Here is a 20,309-nt window from a genome sequence, read left to right on the forward strand (position 1 = left end):
CGAGGTACGTGCCCTTAGCAGGAATTGAACCTAGGTCTCTCTGGACCGCAGGCCGATGCTCTAACCACTGATCCAAACCGGCCAAGGCAAAAGTTATTTTGATTATTTTAAAAAGGATACCTCCCCCCAAGGCTTCCTTCCCTCCCTACCCGACCCCTACAAGACCCTCCCCCAACCTTCTCACTCCCAGCCAGGTCCACCAGATACAGCTTCCCACTGAGCTTCTGCTCAGTCTCCATGTTCTCCTGCTTGATGTTGATAAGGAAGATGCTGTGGCTGCGAGAGCTGTGTTCATTCATGTCTGCAGGAGAAAGGGAGAAACAGTCCTGGTACCAGACCCTGAAGGCTGAAGCCCTCAGCCCAGCTCCCCCTGACTGCTATCCCCACCCACCTAGAGAGAGGATCCCACCACTACATTTCCCAGGCAGCAGGGTCACTCGAAGAGGGCCCCTTCTCCTCTGGAGGACAGTCTTCCCTTGCTCTCTTTTGAGTCCCTCAACCTCCAAAGGCACAAAGGGGAGGCGGACCCCAAAGTCAAAAGCCCCTTATATCCCCACTCACTGGTGACAGCCACATGACGATTTGATTTCCCCTCATCAATCACATCTAAAATCTCCTCTGGGCTGGACACAAAGCGTTCAGTACAACCCTGCAGGGGGCAAATGGATAGTGACCCATAAACTTTGATCTTCGAATTAAATTACCTGCACTCTGACAAAATGACCTTTCCAGATAATGTCCTTTCTAAGCCCCCAGACTCTTCCTGGCCCCATGGCACATCTCACCCCTCCAGGAGATCCACCCTCCAACTTCTGGGTCCCTGGTCTATCCTCCTCCCACACCCACACTCGGAATACACTGGCCCCGCCTGGATGCCCCTGTCCCCACACTCACCTTGACAAATGGCACTCGGTTCTTGTCCTCATGCACAGACAGATTTGTCTTGGTCACTGAATCAAGACAACACAGGTGAGCAAGGCCAGCACTTCTACTGCCCCATCCCCCCAACCTCTGCACCCTGTAGTCCTCTCAGGTAGTGGTTTCTTCTATGTAAAAAAGGGAAGAAGACTCTCCTGTGAAGCCTAAACTCCCTGCACAAATTGAAGACTCAGCTTCTCCTCCTCCAGGATTCCAGCCCCAGGGATCCAGCTCATCTCAGGCTATTTATATGTGGGCCCGGGAATCTAAGCTCATCCTTTGACCCTTTTAGGTTTTGGAAATCTTGGTGAGTGGAGGCAAGGGACATGGGTATGTGTGTGTGTGCCCTCGTGTACCCTCTGAATCTCTTGCCAAACAGTAACTAACCCCAAGAGCAATGTGATCTTCCTTTTCCTTGCTCTCCTCACACTCCCACCCACCCATTGGGGTTAAACACCACTCACCATCCAGAAGGTCACGAATTTTGTCCAGGTAAATCTCAAAGTAAGAAACCTGGTTAGGGAGAGAGGAGGAGTATGAAGTGACGAGATCTCTCTTAAGGAATTTCAAGCTAATGTGACCTGCTCCAACAGTGGTGGTGGGAAGAAAAAAGCAGAAGAAAATATCTTAGGGGAGAAGAACTGAAGTAACAAGAGGGGAGAGTAAGTTGGGGCACCCAGGGTCTCAATGAGTTCATATTACATCTTCCCCTCCCAGTCCCCATCTGAAGATGCCCAGAGGTCATGCCCTGATCACCTTGATGTGGAACTCAAGGTTCTCATCCATGGAGTAGATGTGGTTGAAGATATCTCGGGCAATTCGAGGAATGATTCCCATCAGCTGGGGGTCGTGCAGCTTTCCCTAGGGAGTTAAGGGTATTCCAGAATAAGGCTGGAGCTCAGGAAGAATGAGACAACTCAGAGCTATGCAGGTGAACACAAAGGTAAGAGTTGATAGGAACCATCCTAAGTTAGGAGGAGGTGGTCACTGCCATGGCTGCCTTTTCGTGAAAGGAGGACAGAACTGAATAGCGCTTTGATATTTCATTGCTGCTGATTTTCCAGATCAAAAAAAGAAAACTGGAGTAGTGGAGAGTAACTGCAGCAGGGTAAAGGGACTGCATTAAACTCGCACTATATTGCCCCTCGTTCATCCTCTAGACAGCTACCTCTGGACCAGGCCACCCTGGATTCCTAGCCCTTCCCTCAATGAGATTTCTTGGTCTCCCATGATCACTCCCAGCTCTCACCCTCCATGGAAGTCACAACCCTCACCTCCATGGTATGTGTTTTCCCTGAGGACGTCTGTCCATAAGCAAATATGGTGCCATTGTAGCCAGCAAGGACATCTGGAAGAGATGGCAGAGAAAGAGCCCTGGTAAAAAGAAATGGGGTAGGAAATGTGGTGCCTGAAAAAATACATTAGAAGAATACATCTAGTACCTTTGACAATCTGCATGGCACAAGCATGATAAACTTGCTCCTGAGTCGTGTTTGGGGGAAACACACGGTCGAAGACATACGGCTTCCCCTGGAGTGGAAATAAAAGATGGCAGACATCAGCAGGCAGGGTGCAAGGGAGAAGAAATACAGAAACCTCACCCATCAGCCTGGGAAGGCACTCGTTCTTCAACCATCCATATGCATAGATGGTTATGGGATGAGGGAAACGAGAAAGAAAAAAACAAAATTTAGTATTGACATCGAGTTGTGTCCATGTGATACAGAGGGCCACTGAGGAGTGTCACACAGTGAGATTGTGTGAAGAAATCTCAGTCTGGGTGTCATGATTCAGCACTCTACTACCCTGGATGCCCTGCCCTGGAAACCAAATGGGAAAAGACAACAGGGCACAGGCTATGAAGAGTGCAGAACAATTCACTAACATTAAAAATCTACCCCTGAGTTAAAAAATATCTTCCGCCCTGGCCAGTATGCCTCAGCAGTAAGAGCGTCACCAGCGGACCAAAGAGTCCCAGGTTCGATTCCAGCCAAGGACACATACCTTGGTTGCAGTTCGTCCCCAGCTCCAGTTGGGGTTGCACGGGTGACAACCAATCCAGGTGTCTCTCTCACATGGAGGTTTCCCTCTCTCTCTCTCTTCCTCCCTTTCTCCCTCCAGCTCTATCTGAAGATTAATGTAAAAATGTCCTTGGGTGAGGATTTAAAAAAAAAAAATCTTCCTCAATAGATCTATATGTACTGATATGGAAAGACTTTCAAAATATATTAAGTAAAAAATACAAAGTTAGGGAAATATATATATATATATATATTCCCTTTTGTGTAATGAAATATACATATACTGAGTTGCTATGGAAACATTAACACAAGCTCCCTTAGGATCATATGAAATCATAAATTTGGCTCTCCCCTTAAGGAATTTTTAAGTAAAGAGAAATTATGAAGCAAGTCACTCAGACCTACAAGTACTTTGCTTAAGGTAACATTATAAATCATGGTGCTGATAAGAATGCTAAAAATACTAAATATTCACAACCCAGGGAATCAAACAAAAAATATATTTGAGCTGGTGTAATTCAGTGAATTGAGCATCATTCCATGGACTAAGAGGTCCTGGTTTAATTCCTGGTCAGGGCACATGCCTGAGTTTTGGGCTTGATCCCCAGTGGGGGGTGTGCAGGAGTCAGCCAATTGATGTTTCTCTCTCACGCTGATATTTCTCTCTCTAAAAAAATCAATAAAAATAACATTAAAAAAAGAATATATTTGCTATCTAATCATATTAAAGGGAAGATCTCTGGTAAGATTAAATGAGACTATACTTGTTCTCCATCACGCGACAAATGTCTCAACCATGTTTTCCTGCAATTCAGTATAAAGAGGCTATGACTTAGTTGTCAAATCGTTTTACTACAGAGCATACCTTTACCCAACTGAAATGTAAATCTCTAGGTCTATGGACACCAGAATTTGGGGGACATGTTTTATTTATTTTTTAATGTCTTTTATTGATTTTTTAGAGAGAGAAAGGGAGCGGGAGCAAGAGATAGAAACACTGATAAGAGAGAGAAGCATCAACATCGATTGGATGCCTCCTGCATGCCCCCATCAGGGCCCTCAAGCTGGGCATGTGCCGTGACTGGGAATTAAACCAGTGACCTCTTGTTGCATAGGCATAGGTCGATGCTCAACCACTGAGCCACACCAGCAGGGCTAGGGACATGTTTTAAGTAATTAGGGAAAGTCACAAAACTTGGCTAGAGCTGGAGATGTGCATAAATATATACACAATTTTCTTCTAGAGGAAATTACATAAAAGCATGAACAGTGATTACTTTGGGGAGAGATACGGAAAGAGAGAAGGCTTTAATTTTTCATTGTGTATCCTGGATTGCTGGCATCTTTAAGCCATGCATTATGTTTTTAAAATTTTTTTAACATGTTTTTATTAATTTTTTTAGGGGGAGAGAGAGAAACATCAATGTGAGAGAGAAACATTGATCAGTTGCCTCCTGCAGGCCCCTCACTGGGGATTGAGCCCAAAACTTGGGCATGTGCCCTGACCAGGAATGAAACCAGGACCTCTCAGTCCATGGGCTGATGCTCAATCCACTGAGCCACACTGACCAGGCACGTTTTTAAACTTTTTTAATGTGAAAGAAGATGAGACAATAGTGCATTACTTGGTTTCCTTCTTTTTACTTCTTTGCATAAAGGAAAACAAATAAATATTATCTTTAATATTAAAAAGATTTGTTTTTCATAATAAAATGTAAAAAACAAAAAATATTTAAAAGATTTGAAAAATATGGCTTATGCTAAAATATGGCTTATGCTGAAATATTTATGTGGTCTCTCTGTGGCAAAAGCCTATAGAGTCCAAAAACCAGAATCGACCAAGGGAGAGATGTTGTGAAGGTGCTCTCTACAATAGAGGGAATACTGTAAACTGATAGAGACCTTCTGGAGGACAATTCTATTAAATATTTAAATGTCCAAACTGTTTGTACTCTTTACCAATAATTGCAGTGCTAGGAATTCATTTTACAATACTTGCTTAAGCACTGAAAGATGTTTACTGAAAAGGTATGTATTAAAGAAAAACTAGAAACAATTTAAACATCCATCAAGACATCGGTTATGATACTTCTATATTCTATCCCCCATTAAAATAAGCCAGATTGAGAAAAAAAGTAGCCAAGTTGGTTCACATATATTGATATATGTCCAAGATCAATTGATAAGTGAAAACAATGCATATATAATATTATCACATTTTTTAAAAATCTCACTTGAGGATATTGTTCCATTTATCTTCAGATAGAGTGGGAGGAAAGGAGAGAGAGGATGAGAGAGAGAGAGAGAGAGAGAGAGAGAGAGAAACATCAATTGGTTGCCTCTCTCAAACTCACCCTGACTGGGAGATCAAAACTGCAACCTAAGTATGTGCCCTGAACCGGAATCAAACCTGCTACCTTTTGATGTACAGGACAACACTCCAAATGCCCCTCACTGGGGATTTGGCTCACAACCTGGGCATGTATCCTGACCAGGAATCGAACTGGCGACTTCTTGGTACATGGGTCGATGCTCAACCACTGAGCCACACTGGTCAGACTGATTGCTGTTTTTCTTATTGATGTGTCTATCTCTCTCTCCCTTCCTTTCGCTCTAAAAAAATCAATAAAAACATATTTTTTAAAAAATAATAAAAGTAAAATATAAATGATGTTATAAGATATGTAATGATATGACAAAGTATATTAAGCAAAAACGTGGTTTTTAAAATAGAATCAATACTCTGGTTTCTCTTCAGATCGCATAAATCTTTCGCCTTTTTTAAAAAATAGAATCAGTGTTTTTAAAAAGTATGTAAAGGTTGATTCCATTTCTGTAAAAAAAGGGTATATATTTTTATATCTTGCATAGAAAAAACATGTTAACAGTGATTATCCTTGGAGAGTGAGATTTTAGTAGTTTTCTTGTTCTTTAGGATTTAGATTTTAATTTTTTTCATTGATTTTTTTTTTTTTAGAAAGGAAGGGAGAGAGAGAGAGAAACATCAATGAGAGAGAGAAACATTGATTCACTGCCTCCTGTATGCCCCTTGCTGGGGACTGAGGCCATGACTCAGGCATGTGCCATGACTGGAAATGGAAACGGGACAAAGCTCAACCCACTGAGCAACACCGGCTGGGCAGGATTTAGATTTTAAACTACTAAAATAAAAATACATAATTTTTAAACAAGAAAATTTTAAGTTTTTATAAGAAACAGATTAATATTCTTACTATGCATAGAATTCTCATAAATGAGTAACAAAAACACAAAACTAGTCCGGCTGGTGTGGCTCAGTGGTTGAGCGTTGACCCAAGCACCAAGAGGTCACTGGTTCAATTCCTGGTCAGGACACATGCCCAGGTTGTGGGCCCGATCTGCAGTGGGGGGCATGCAGGAGGCAGCCAATCGATGTTCTCTCTCATTGATGTTTCTATCTCTCTCTCCCTCTCACTTTCTCTCTCTAAAATCAATAAAGGACCTGGACTTCCGGTCAAGATGGCAGTGTAGGTAAATGTGGTATCGCACCCTCCCACAACCACATCAAAGTTATAACTAAACTACAGAACAACCATCATTCAACCCCCCTGAAATCGAGCTGAATGGAAGTCCTACAACTACGGAATTAAAGAAGCAACTATATCGAGACTGGTAAAAGGGGTGGAGACAGATGGGCTGGTCCCACACCTACGTGTAGTGGACATAAATCAGGAGGACACCTCGGCTGGGAAGGTCCTCCCTGAGGACTGAGGGGTTCCCGTCCCACACCAGGAGCCCCGCTCAGGGTTCCAGTGCCTGGAAGAGAAGTCCCCATAACTTCTGGCTGGAAAAACCAGCGGGAACTGAGGCTCAGGGAGGCTGAGGTGGCTGGAGCCCCAGGCAGCTCCTCTTAAAGGGCCCGCGCACAGACTTATCGGAGTTGCTGCCTCTAAGCTTGGAGGGGAGGCAGCTGGAGGGGCGCCAGAGACATACAGGGAAGAACTGAGCTGTTTGGCGTTGGAGTAAGGGCTGGAGAGGGGGCTTTCTCCAGGACAAACGTGCTGTCAGAGGCCTTTGTTCCTTTGGTGAGCCCTTCCCTGGGGCGGCAGACAGCCGCCTTATCTGGGACTCCAGCAACCTGGTTAACACTGGTTGCCCCCCCCCCCCCCCCGCCCCCGGGATTCCCTGAAGCCCTGCCCCACCCAACTTTCAGGCCCACTCAAGCTGTTGCCAGTTGCTTTACTATAGGATTGGCCTGTCTTGGATCCTGCTAGCTCTTGTTCGTTTTTTGTTTAGTTTTGTGGGGATTTTTTAAACATTTTTTTCTTTATTGATTTTATTTTATTTTTATCTTTATTGTTGAATGTATTACAGATGTTCCTCATTTTTAGATTTTCCTAAATTCTTTCAAACAAGCAGCATCTGGTCTCAGGTAGCCCCATACCTCTCCTTAAGTAATACACAGAAACAAACAGAAAGGCAGCCAAAATGAGGAGACAAAGAGACAGGTCCCAAATGAAAGAACAGAACAAAACTCCAGGAAAAGAACTAAGCTAAATGGAGATAAGCAACCTAACAGATCCTGAGTTCAAAATACTGCTTATAAAGATGCTCAATGAACTTAGTGAGGGCCTCAAGAGCATTAAAAAGGACCAGTCAGAAATGAAGGGTGCACAGTCAGAAATGAAGGAGGCACTAACTGAAATAAAGAATAATTTACAGCCCTGGCCAGTTTGGCTCAGCGGTTAGAGCGTCGGCCTGCGGTCCTGAGAGACCCGGGTTCGGTTCCCGCTAAGGGCGCGTACCTCGGTTGCAGTTTGTCCCCAGCCCTGGTCGGTTGTGCGGGTGGCAGCCACTCGATGTGTTCCTTTCACATCGATGTTTCTCTCTCTCTCTCTCTCTGTTCTTCTCTCTCCCTCCCACTCTACCTGAACAAAAAGTGGAAAAATGTCCTCGGGTGAGGATAAAAAAAAAAAAAAAGAATAATTTACATAGATTCAATAGTAGAATCGGTAAAGCCAAGAAGCAAACCATCGATTTGGAATATAAGGAAGCAAAAAACACCCAATCAGAACAGCAAAAAGAAAAAAGAATCCCCCAAAATGAGGATAGCGTTAAGGAGCCTCTGGGACAACTTCAAGTGTGCCAACATTTGCATCTTGGGGGTGCCAGAAGGAGAAGAGAGAGAACAAGAAATCGAAAACCTATTTGAAACAATAATGGCAGAAAACTTCCCTAACTTGGTGAAGGAAACAGACATACAAGTCCAGGAAGCACAGAGAGTCCCAAACAAGATGAACCCCAAGAGGTACACACCAAGACACATCATCATCAAAATGCAAAAGGTTCAAGACAAAGAGAGAATCTTAAAAGCAGCAAGAGAAAAGCAGTTAGTTACCTACAAGGGAGTTCCCATAAGGCTGTCAGCTGATTTCTCAAAAGAAACTTTGCAGGCCAGAAGGGAGTGGCAAGAAATATTCAGAGTGATGAAAAGCAAGAACCTACAACCAAGATTACACTATCCTGCAAAGCTGTCATTTAGAATCGATGGCCATATAAAACCTTTCCCAGACAAGAAAAAGTTAAAGGAGTTCATCACCACCAAACCATTATTATATGAAATGTTGAAGGGTCTTTTTGAAGAAAAAGATAAAATATATGAACAAACAAAATGGCAATGAAAACATATCTATCGGCAATGGAATCTACAAACAAAATGAACAGGCAGAACAGAAACATTCTCATAGATACAGAGAACATTTTGTTGGTTGCCAGATGGGAGGGGGGTTGGGGGAATGGGTGAAAAAGATGAAGGGATTAAGAAGAACAAATTGGTTGCTAGACTGACAAACCTCAAAGAGAAGGGGGTTGGGGGGTGGAAAGAAATAAACCAAAGAACTTATATGAATAACCAATGGACACAGACAACAGTGTGGGAAAAGGCAGGAGGGGGGTGGGAGTGGGGAGGAGGGGGTCAATGGGGGGAAAATGAGGAACATCTGTAATACATTCAACAATAAAGATAAAAATAAAATAAAATCAATAAAGGAAAAAATGTTTTAAAAATCCCCACAAAACTAAACAAAAAACAAACAAGAGCTAGCTATTAACAACAGAAGAAAAAATAAAAATATTCAATAAACATAAAGATGTTCAACATTTTCAAAAAAAAAAAAAAAGAAGAAGAAGCTACAATGGGAACATAATTTTTCAGCTATCAAATTGGGGAAAAAACCTTAATTATAATACCCAGTATGTATATGAGGGTTCAAGGAAGTATAATTTGTTTGAGATGAGCACCTTTATTCTTTTCTAGTAAGAGAATATACCCATATAACTTTTATGGGTGCAATTCAGAAATACATAAATAAAGCCTTGAACTACATGTATCCATTGACCCAGATATATTTATAGCAAATATTTAGCTATAAGAATGTCTATTATCACACTGCTTATAATAACCAGAAATTGAAAATAAAGAGTAACATTTAGGAGACTGGTTTACATAAGAACTTGACTGAGTTATGGCATGTACATATATTTTATTCTTTGCTGCTATGTAAAATGTCACAATAGAACATCAAAAAATCTCAAAAATGCATTGAGTGAAATAACTCAAAGACAAAAAGCACATGTTGTATTATTCACTTTATATGAAGTTCATGAATGAGCCTAGCTGGTGTGGCTCACTGGTTGAGTGTCGACCCATGCACCAAGAGGTCGCCGATTCGATTCCTGGTCAGGACACGTGCCCAGGTTATGGGCCCAATCCCCAGTGGGGGGCACGCAGGAGGCGGCCAATCGATGTTCTCTCTCATCGATGTTTCTCTCTCTCTCCCTCTCCCTTCCTCTCTCTCTAAATCAATAAAGGGCCCTGGCCGGTTTGGCTCAGCGGTTAGAGCGTCGGCCTGCGGTCCCGAGAGACCCGGGTTCGGTTCCCGCTAAGGGCATGTACCTCGGTTGCAGTTTGTCCCCGGCCCTGGTTGGTTGTGCGGGTGGCAGCCACTCGATGTGTCCCTTTCACATCGATGTTTCTCTCTCTCTTCCTCTCTGCCCCTCCCACTCTACCTGAACAAAAAATAGAAAAATATCCTCAGGTGAGGATTAAAAAAAAAAAAAAAAAAAAAAAAAAAAAAAAAATCAATAAAGGAAAAAAAAAAAGATTGGACAAAACTTATCTATAGTGATAGAAGTCAACGTAGCAGTTGCCTAGGGGTGATAGTGACAAGAATGAGGCACAAAGGAAATTTTCAGGGGTGATGGAAATGCTCTAGAACTCAATCTGGGTAATGGTTACATGAGTGTTAAATATGTTATAAAATTCATCCAGCTGTTTGCATAAGATGTGTATAATCACTGTAAAGAAATTATACCTCAGTAAGTGCTATCATGAAATATAACATCATAAAATAATGTTATAATGGCTCTTAAAATATAAACTAATGCACAATCTCACTGTTAGTAAGAGAAATGCATATTAAGACTATGAAATACCATTTTGACCTATCAAAGTGGCCAAAATAAAATAGTTGGAGCCAACTCTATGAAAGGCAATTTGAAACCAGATATTAATTTTTTTTTTTAATCCTCACCCGAGGATATTTTTTCGTTTTATCTTTAGATAGAGTGGGAGGGGGATAGAGAGAGAGAGAGAAACATCAACGTGAGAGAGACACATCAACTGAATGCCTCCTGCACAACCCAACCAGGGCTGGGGACCAGACCGAAACCGAGGTATGTACCCTTGACCTGAATCGAACCTGCAACTCTTTGGTCCATGGGCTGACGCTCTGACCACTGGGTCAAACCGACCAGGGCCCAGCTCTTACATTTTTAAATGCATAAACCTTATGAACTCCACTTCTAAAAATTTATCCTCCAATAATACTGCACATATGCAAAAATCATATATACAAGGTCATTTAACTGTTTGTAAGAGCAAATAATTAGGATAACCTATCATTTATTTAACCAACTTCCTATTCATGGACATGGTTAAATAAATTATGGCAACAATTTATTATGGCAAATTATATGCTGTTAAAAAGTTGAAAAGAATGAGATAGATCTTATGTGCTGATATAAAAGGATCTCTGAGACTCATTGTTAAGGAAAAAAAGCAAGGTACAGAACAGTATGCATCCCTTTCGGTTTAAAAAAAGCGTAAGTATGCGTATATGTATTTGCTTGTAAACGTATAAAACTATAATATGCTTTTAGAAGGATCCACAACAAACTGGCAATTAGGTTGCCTTCTGAAAGGGGAACTGGGTAGCTAGGAGAAAAGAGTAGGAAGGAGGCTTACTTTTCATTGTATACCTTTTTATATTTTATAATTTTGTCACATGTGTATGTAAGACATTAAAAAATTAAACATTTCAATAAACAAAATTATGTAAAATATTTGATGATAGGAAAATAGTCATGATATTTCACTAGTAAAAAAATAGGTTAATAAAACATTTCATTTATGACACACTTATTTTTTTTTATCCTCACCTGAGGACATTTTTCCATTTTTTGTTCAGATAGAGTGGGAGGGAGAGAGAGGAAGAGAGAGAGAGAAACATCGACGTGAAAGTGACACACGAAGTGGCTGCCACCTGCACGACCAACCAGGGCTGGGGACAAACAGCAACCGAGGTATGCGCCCTTAGCAGGAACCGAACCCGGGTCTCTCTGGATCGCAGGCCGACACTCTAACTGCTGAGCAAACCGTCCAGGGCATGATACACTTATTAAAGTTAATATATGTATATATGCAGAAAACAACACTTAAATATATCAAATTGTTAACAGTGTTTTTTTCTGGGGGATGGACTTTAGGCTGATGTTTAGTTTCTTCTATGGGCTTTTCTTTGTTTTTAACTTTGTCAACAATTAAAATATATTATTGGCCCTGGCCGGTTTGGCTCAGCGGTTAGAGCATTAGCCTGCAGTCCAGAGAGACCCGGTTTCAGTTCCAGTTAAGGGCATGTACCACGGTGGCAGTTTTTCCCGGCCCTGGTTGGGTCATGCAGGAGGCAGCCACTAGATGTGTCCCTTTCACATCGATGTTTCTCTCTCTCTCTCTCTTCCTCTGTCTCCCTCTCTATCTGAACAAAGAATTGAAAAATGTTCTCGGGTGAGGATAAAATATATATGTGTGTGTGTGTGTGTGTGTGTGTATTAGTGTTGTAATCATATTATATTTAATATTATTAAAGAAAAATCTACCTTGATTCTTTTTTTAAGGCATGAGTGAGTTTATGGGTTATTCATAGGACTTTTGTGATTTTTTCCATCCTTTTATCTGTACAGTTTGTCATTATACTTCATTACAAAGAATAAAATCCTTATTACATAAAATAAAATCATTGTTACAATAAACAGATTTAAAGTGGTATTGGTGCCTCTCTTCCTCAGTGGTAATATCTTTCCTTTCCTTTCTTTATATTTAACTGAAACTTGATTCTTGAATTGTAATATAAATCAATGTTTCTCCCATCCATGACCAACAAAGAGAAACAAACAAACCATAACTATCTCAGACCAATGACTCTCACCCCTTCTCCACCAATGATGATTTTATCCATGCTTCTTTCTTGAAGCCAGGCATGCAGCCAAAAGAAATTAAATGTAACTCTCAAGCCAACCTTGCCCCTCCCTTCCCTTCTGGGAACATGGGTGCGTGCACAAGTGCGTTCTCGTTCTCTCTCTCTCTCTCTCTCTCTCTCTCCTCTCCCTGTGAAAGAATTCTAAAAAGTGCTGCAGATACATTAAAATGGAGGGCACTCTCCAAGTGCTGAAGGCATTTATTACCAGGGGAACTCCTTTTCCGCAGCATAGGCTAAGAAGAAGGAAGAGATCCAGAGAGGGAGGTAGAGTGCAGTACTGTGAGAATAAAAGAGCTAGAAATAGGTGCACTTGCTAATCTCACGAGCAGGGAAAGCCACTGATTATAATTGCAGGGTTCTGGGAAAACCCGTTAGCACTTCTCTCCACTTAGCTAGGCCCTTAAATTCCAAGTCTGGCTCTTCATTTCTTTAAGATTTTTATTTCTGTTAAAATGTAAATTTCTTTTATTTTTCTATTGATTATACACAGGATAAACTCATTTCATCAGACCTTTTTACAAGAATTAGACCAGTGGTTTTCTACTTTTTCTGCCTTTAGACTACTCATATCATCATTATTTACCTCTCTCTCTCTCTCTCTCTCTCTCTCTTTTTGTTAATTCTTACCTGAGGATATTTTCACACTAATTTATAGATAGAGTATAAGGGAGGGAGGGAGGGAGGGAGGGTGGGAGAGAGAGAGAGAAACATCTATGTGAGAGAGACACATCAATCAGTTGCCTCCTGAATGACTGGATCAAACCTGCAACCACATACACACCCTTGACTGGAATAGAACTTGAGACCCTTCAGTCTGAGAGCCCACCAGCCAGGGCCATTATTTACATCTCTTAAAGTAATTGACACCCAATTACTTTGAGTCAGACTGTACTATGTTGTAGGGGATTTCTTGTCAGAATTGGGGGAGTATATGCACAGTCAGCAAAAGCCATTTCTGATGCCCCCTCCCAGGCCTCTGCCCAGACCACTCTGAAGCCTGGACCACCATTTAGATCAACAGTTTCCTGAATGCAGAAATTCCTTCTAAATTCCATAAAATACAATCCTTGGTCCATAGGATGGTCTTCATAAATATTTTTTAAACAGATATTGATAGAGGAAAAGAGCAAGAACATATTTTGGACCTGGATGTTTGGAGAACAACCATTAAGAAAGGAAAATGTTAACTACTTCCTATTGTGTCATAGGCTAGCTTGTGGGGAGATGGCATATATAAAATAATAATAACATCTAATTTTCATTGGGAGTTTATTATGTACCTGTCACTGTGCTAAGCAATTTATATGCATTATCTCAGTTAATGCTCACAGCAATCATAGGAGGTAGGTACTATTATTATTCCATTTTATAGGTGCAGAAATTGAAGTTCAGAGAGGTTATGTAGCTTACCCATAGTCACACAGCTGAAACATGGCAGAGCAGTTTCAAATCCAAGCAATCTGATTCCAGACTCACACTGCCAAGGTGATCCAAGAACTGAAGTGCTAACACTGTGTCAGATCCTTATCACAGCTTTTCCTACCCCTCCCCCATATAGATCTGCCCCCAATTTGGACATTTCTCCTAATGCTTCTGGACAGATCTAAAGCCCTTTGTCACTCCTTTTTTTCCAGCCTCAACTGCATTTTCAGAAATATGCAATTCTCCCATCCATCCTCTCCAAGGACCTTCCCTGGCCATCTCTATCTCCAGGTAATCTAAGACCCCATAAGCTGGTACAATGTCAAAGACTGGAAGACTTGATCAACTGGAAACACACAGGGAGACTGTCCTTGGAGGAATGCCCCTGAGACCCACTCTCTCTCCCATGAACAGCAGTCTAAGCGCTCTTCACAGCCTTCTCTGGAGAATCTCTCTTCAGTCCTGAAGCCCAGGACTTTTTGTTGTTCTTTAACCCCACTCCAAGCCTCATTGTTGTCTCCCTTTTTGTCCATTTGTGTCTCCCAGCACCTTTCAGTAGTTTTCTCTTATGTGTATTGACTAAAGCTAATGGAAAGGCCTACAATCAGGATCCAAAGATGACCAACCTTTCAACCCTCAGTAAAGCGCTTGGTAGAGGCTGAACTTCCCAGCACCAGGCCTGATTTCCATGGTGACACCCCTGGGGATTGTTGCCATGGTAATGCTGGAGAGACATTGGCCACAGTGAACATTACTTCCCCTCTCCATTTTCCTTTATGAGACTCCCCAAAGCTAAGTGGAGACCTGCCTGCTCTCCCTCTTCAGATAGCAAAGGAATCCCAGTCTACCCCAAACAATATTGACTCTGTTCTAATAATCCTGCAAGCCCAACCTAGCTTTTCCAAATGAGGTACTTGACGGTTCTGTGTTTTAGCCTCCTTAAGAGCCCACTTAACCACCTGAGGGAGGTAGAATGTAGCAGATACTTGAATGAAGGAGGAAAGGAAGGAGGGATGGAGGGAGGGAGAGAAGGAGAAAAGGAGAGAGGGAGGGAGGAAAAGAGAAAAGAGAAAGAAAAAGTGTGTGTTGTGTGTGCTTCTTTACTGTCATCCTCCCACATCTGGTATAGATGTAGCAAGCAGCACAGACAACAGGCCCCAGGACACTCTGACCACCAAGACCAAAAAGACCCTTAAATGGGTCTGGTGAAAAAATTACATTGGATTCTGAGTGACACAAAGAGCAAAACAAGGTACACTGCACACACAGAGAGTGACCTAGACACCCTTCTACTATGACTCAGGCCATTAACTTTGGTTAAGCCCCGTCCCCCAGATTCCTGGGACAAGTCAGGGGAGGAGGGAGGGATAAGGCTCACAGAGCTCCAGCTTATTCTCCTACCCTTTGCCAAGCAGAAAAGCCCACGAAAATTAGGGAATCTAAAGCCCAGAGCTAGCCGCAGTGCTGCAGAAGCAGAGAAGAGAGCCGTTAGAGAAAGGAGCAGGGCTGGGTGTGGACAGATCATTGTCTTCCACTTTCACTCTTCCCTCATCTTCTCAGACATCTTGAAGCAGCTTTCTTCATTAATTCCTCAGAGAGTTTCTCACACACTGAGCCCCAAAGGGAGCTAGAGGAGGCAAGAGGAAAGGGGGTAAGATATTTCCTTCCCTTGTTGGGACCCTCAAGGGCCTCCTCAAAAATCACTTCCCTATAGTCCTCATCCTCCTGAATAACAAATGAATAGTGAGGTTGGGAAGACAAGCTCCAGGGATGCTGCCTGAGACAAAATGGCCCTCCATAAGCCTTTATCTTGGAGTGAGACTGACAGGAAAGGCTAAGGCAAGGAAAGACACAGAGCAAGACAAAGGTACATCCCTACAAATATCACACAAAACAGACTAGGAAGGACCAGCTATAGAGCTAAGATAGACTCTAAACTGGCACGGGGCCCTGGGCCTCCCCTTGTCTCTCCCCCTTCCCCACCTTCCACCGTGTGTCTCTTGTTTAGCTGCATGAATTGAACAGATCCATACCATAACTCCTTCTCCCAACATCACCCCATACCCCATGCTCACCAAGCCAGGATGAACAGTGCAGAGAGCCTAGAGTAGTTGGTTTAGCCATACCTGAAAAAACCACAGCAAATGAAGCTAGACTTAAAAGTAGAAACATTTTGTGGATTTGTTCCCCCGTAACCACCTCCCTCCTATTTCTCAGCCTTTATATCTCAGAGGGACCTGAAGCTCCAACTCTCATAGCTAATGCCTGCTGTCCAGACTACTCAGACAAGAGTCCCCCAGGATTGATCCACTGACCAGACTGCAAGGTCTAAGGTCCCTGAGGCAGAAAGAGACAGGAGCCCTCTCAATGTGGCAAAGATACATATTTATAAGCACAGATACATGGCACCAGCACCTATTTGAGTTCACAGTGTGGGTTAGAGAGCTCAGTGTGGTGACAGACTGAAACCCTTGGAGACAGGACATGTAAGCATGTCTCTTCCCAAGACATGTTTACTCCAAGTCCCACTCTCACTGATTCAGAGGCCCAGGCTCCCTCACCTTCTTTCCTTCATTGCTTTAACAAGCATGCCTTGTGCCAAGCACTGTGGATCAAAGATACACAAGAAGTGCTCCTGACCTTGAGGACTGTCCTCAGATGTGCCCCTCCCTCCTCAAAGTGGCTAGTTTCCTAGTCCAGCACCCTTCAAGCCCTACTGGACTCCACCCCAATCCTTTCTCTCCTTAGCCTGATAATCCCTACCAACCTAGGAAAGTAGGGGTGAGTGAGAAGTTCCCTAGAAATTCCCTTTGGATCATCACAAATAAAGGACCAGAATAGAAATCTGTAGAGGCAATATAACATAGAGGAAAAGACATGAGCTTTGAAGTCACAGATTTAGGTACATGTTTATGAATTCACAGTGTGACCTTGAGAAAGTCATTCAACTTCTTTGGGCCTCAATTTCCTCGTCTGTAAAATGGAAATATTAATGCCTACTTCAGAGTGTTGTTTTGAGGATTAAATAATATATGTAGAGTAACAACCACACAGTAAATATTAGTTCTTCATAAGCTCTCCTCCGTGGGTAGGGGCAGTCATGATGAAGTAGAGGTGGCTTGCTACTTTTTATTGGATCAACAGAAATGATGAATAAGCAAATACTTGTTAGGATCTTGGGGTCTGGTTATTTTTATTTGTTAGGGGGAGTTGGATGGGTTTGAAATCCTCTTCCTACTGTATCTGGGAGGGAAAAGCTGACATTTCCTTAGGATCCCAGAGACTTCCCCCCAAACTAGGTGTGGCATCAATGTATTTCTTTCTCACTAAACCCTTCATCAAACCTGTGCCCTCCCTCCAAGTCCAAGCTGCAACTATTTCAGGGAATAATGGAGGTCTTGGTCCCAGAGCCCATTCTCTTTTGTATCTCCGCAGAGACCCTGGACTGTCCACCTCGGATCTAATCCATCCACTAGTCTTCCCTTCCCTCCCTTCCTAGGAGCTGGGGGTAGAGATATGAGTCAATAACAAAGAGAAGATGCGCTTTCTCTAGGGGTGAGGGAAAACATCAGAAAAACACGGGACTGGTTGCAAAGGGCGAGGACTCTGCAGAGGACAGCAAAGGGGAGGTGGGTGACCTGATCTTGGGGAATTAGCCCCCTCCCACTCTGCAGAGACTTGGCCGCGGGCCTGGCCTGGCCACACCCAGCCATCCTGGTGCAGGGGAGAGGAGGGGCTTCGGCGAAAAGTATGGAGGATGAAAGGCGGGGAAGGGGCTCAGAGTGACAGGCTGGGGCTAAGGCTCAGCGAGGGGTAGGATTCAATCTCCTGCCCTCTCCCCGAATATTTCTCCTGGAGCGGCACTCACCCCAATAACGACGCTGTCGTCCCCTTGGAAAATGGGGATGAACTTGTCTCCCCGCAGAATCTCGGCCTGGTTCAGGGGCCGAAATCGGCAGAGCACCTTGATGCTGCATTCGTTGTTGGTCTCGGTCATGGTGGTCGCCGACGTGGGGCTGGGGCACTTCTTGGGCGGCAGAAGAGGTGCGTGCTCCGAAGGCGGGAGGTCAGCGAAGGCCGAGACGGAGGACAGGTGCTCGGTCTCCGGAGCCGAGAAAGCTCTGGGGGCGCCCGGATGAAGGCTGGGAAGCAGGGCCGGGGCGCACTTTCTCTCTCCTGCGGCAGCGGGATGCAGGATGCGGGAGACCTAGGCGTCTGGTGCTCTCCGGGCTCTCTGCCTCTCCGCCCCTCGCGCTGCAGCGCCGCTCTGCGGGCCTGGGCGGGGCGGCGACCGAGGAGCGGGGCGGGGCTTCCCTCGCGGGGGGCCTGCCGCTCGCCATCCATCACCGACGGTGGCACCCTTCCTCCCTTTTCACTTCTGCTCCCACCCCTAACTCTCTACCAAGTTACTCACTGCATCCCATATTCCTGACCTGCCTGTCCCTCCCTCGGACTCCACCCCTCTGGAAGGAATAAGGGGTCTACAGAGGGCCTGTACAGCCTGTCCAGGGAAGAGAATCAACAGCACTTCCAGCCCCCTTTAAGGCATCCTTCTCCCATGTCACAGTCCTTCTCCAAATTGGGAGCACACTTATCCCCTCTACACACTCCTGTCGCAAAGATTCCCAATTCACCCAACCTTCAAGAGCAGCGGCCCATACCTCTATGGAGGTGGCTGTCCAAGTCCCCCCCTTTTTATTTATTTTTTTTACAGAGAAGAGTATCAGAAGAGGTTTGGCTATTTCCTTCCCCTCTACATCCAGGGGTGCAGTCTGCTATGTCCCCAACATACACTCTAGGTCCTCAGTTTGAAGGAAGACAAACTCCTATTCTAGACTATCAGAATTCAAAAGCAGATAAAATTTTCATTTTTGTCTCATAGGTTTGGGCCTGCGATGAATGTGGGCAGCAGTAACTTTTGCAAGAGAAAGGGAGTCAGAAAGCAATGAAGGAGGGGTGGTGATGGGGTGGGTAAGGCCAGAGAGACTTTAAGAGAGGACTTTCGGGGCAGACATTTGCATTTGCATTTTGGGCAGGTTTAGGCATCTATGTGAGTGTGATTCTTGTGCCAGTTACTATCAGAAAGAGTCCTAAATCCTCAGCCCCTTTCTCGGGCCTTTCTTCTCTGTTTCTCCCCCTTCCCTCTCTGTTTCTCCCACTTTCCTGGCAAAAAAAAAGAAGAAGAAGAAGCAGCAGCCAAGCTTAGAGATTTCTTGTCCTTCCTGCCCTTAGGTCAGACTTCTTGCTGCAGCCCCTGGGCAGAACCATCTAGAAGCTGGCCAAATTGATTTTTCTCCACATCATAGGCCTCTGCTGGCCAACAGAGTTAGACTGCAGGAGTTGAGGCTCTAGGCCAAGGGGAGGAGCAGGATATTAGAAGGGAGGAGGGGATGGAGGTTCTGTCTAGCAATTGTCTAAGGTCACTTAGACACGATGAGGCAAGGGGAGAGAATGATGGCCTGGCCAGACAAGATCTAACCACTCAGTACTCAACTGAGAGGGTTTCCCAAATTGGGCTTATACTTCTAACCCAACTTGAATCTTCAGGAAACTGAAAAAGGGTTCAGGATAAGAAACTGGATGGGAAAAAAAGAAAAGAAAGTGGATGGGAAGGCAATAGAACTATGGAGAAAGAGGAATAGAGGCTTGGGGAGAAGCCAAGAGAGTATGCAAAGAATGACAATGAGTTCCAAACTCATGAAAATAGGCATCTCTCCAATCACCTGATCTGTCACTATTTCTAAGTTTTGCAGCATCCTGAATACTTAGGAAACATCCTAGGATACATCCCAACCTTAGGCCTCCAGGGACTCCAGGGTGGCATCTTTGAGTAAAGGAGTTTCAAAATGCTAGTCTATGGAGGGTCATTGGTTAGAGACAAACGTTTATGGGTATGCACCCCCCAAAAACAACACCAACAACAAAAAACACAGTGTGGTTTTTCATAAAGCAGGATTTATTGTTTCAAAGGACTGTCTTTTACTCTGAGAGTATGTCCTTCCTACTTTTCTGCTAAGAAATGATGGCAATAGTAGGTTTTCTTTCTTTTAATGTACTTGGAAAAATGAAAAGGTAGCAATACTACATCTACCTTAAAAAAATTCTGTTGTTATTGTTGTTTTAATTTAATTAAAAAGTCTGAAAACACTGAAGTGGCTAAGAGCATTGAGGGTGTTCAGACAGAGAGCCATCACTTACCTATTTATGAACTTGAGACAGGCTTGCCAGATTTGAAGACCAAAACAGGATAACCAGTTAAGTTTAAATTTCAGATAAAAACTAAAAACTCACATTTTTTGTGCTATTATGTCCCAAATATGGTATGGGACAAACTTATACTAAAAAACCTATTGTTTATTTGTAATTCAAATCT

The 20,309-nt window shown here is 43.5% G+C and overlaps 1 protein-coding gene across 1 annotated transcript in view; it reads right to left on the reverse strand.

Annotated features, from left to right (window-relative positions):
* Positions 1 to 18,205, reverse strand: part of KIF5A (kinesin family member 5A) — a 32,413-nt gene extending 14,208 nt beyond the window's left edge. Inside the window, exons 1-8 of the mRNA XM_036252371.1 lie at positions 17,805 to 18,205; positions 2,361 to 2,448; positions 2,193 to 2,266; positions 1,675 to 1,779; positions 1,383 to 1,431; positions 895 to 950; positions 562 to 649; positions 177 to 301 (exon numbers count right to left, since the gene is read on the reverse strand). Of these exons, the coding sequence (XP_036108264.1) occupies positions 177 to 301; positions 562 to 649; positions 895 to 950; positions 1,383 to 1,431; positions 1,675 to 1,779; positions 2,193 to 2,266; positions 2,361 to 2,448; positions 17,805 to 17,933 (714 nt within the window). The 5' untranslated portion in view covers positions 17,934 to 18,205. The remainder of the gene's footprint in view (positions 1 to 176; positions 302 to 561; positions 650 to 894; positions 951 to 1,382; positions 1,432 to 1,674; positions 1,780 to 2,192; positions 2,267 to 2,360; positions 2,449 to 17,804) is intronic.
* Positions 18,206 to 20,309: the final 2,104 nt, after the last annotated feature.

This window comes from Molossus molossus, unplaced genomic scaffold, assembly GCF_014108415.1.
Source record: "Molossus molossus isolate mMolMol1 unplaced genomic scaffold, mMolMol1.p scaffold_m16_p_10, whole genome shotgun sequence".
NCBI lineage: Eukaryota > Metazoa > Chordata > Mammalia > Chiroptera > Molossidae > Molossus > Molossus molossus.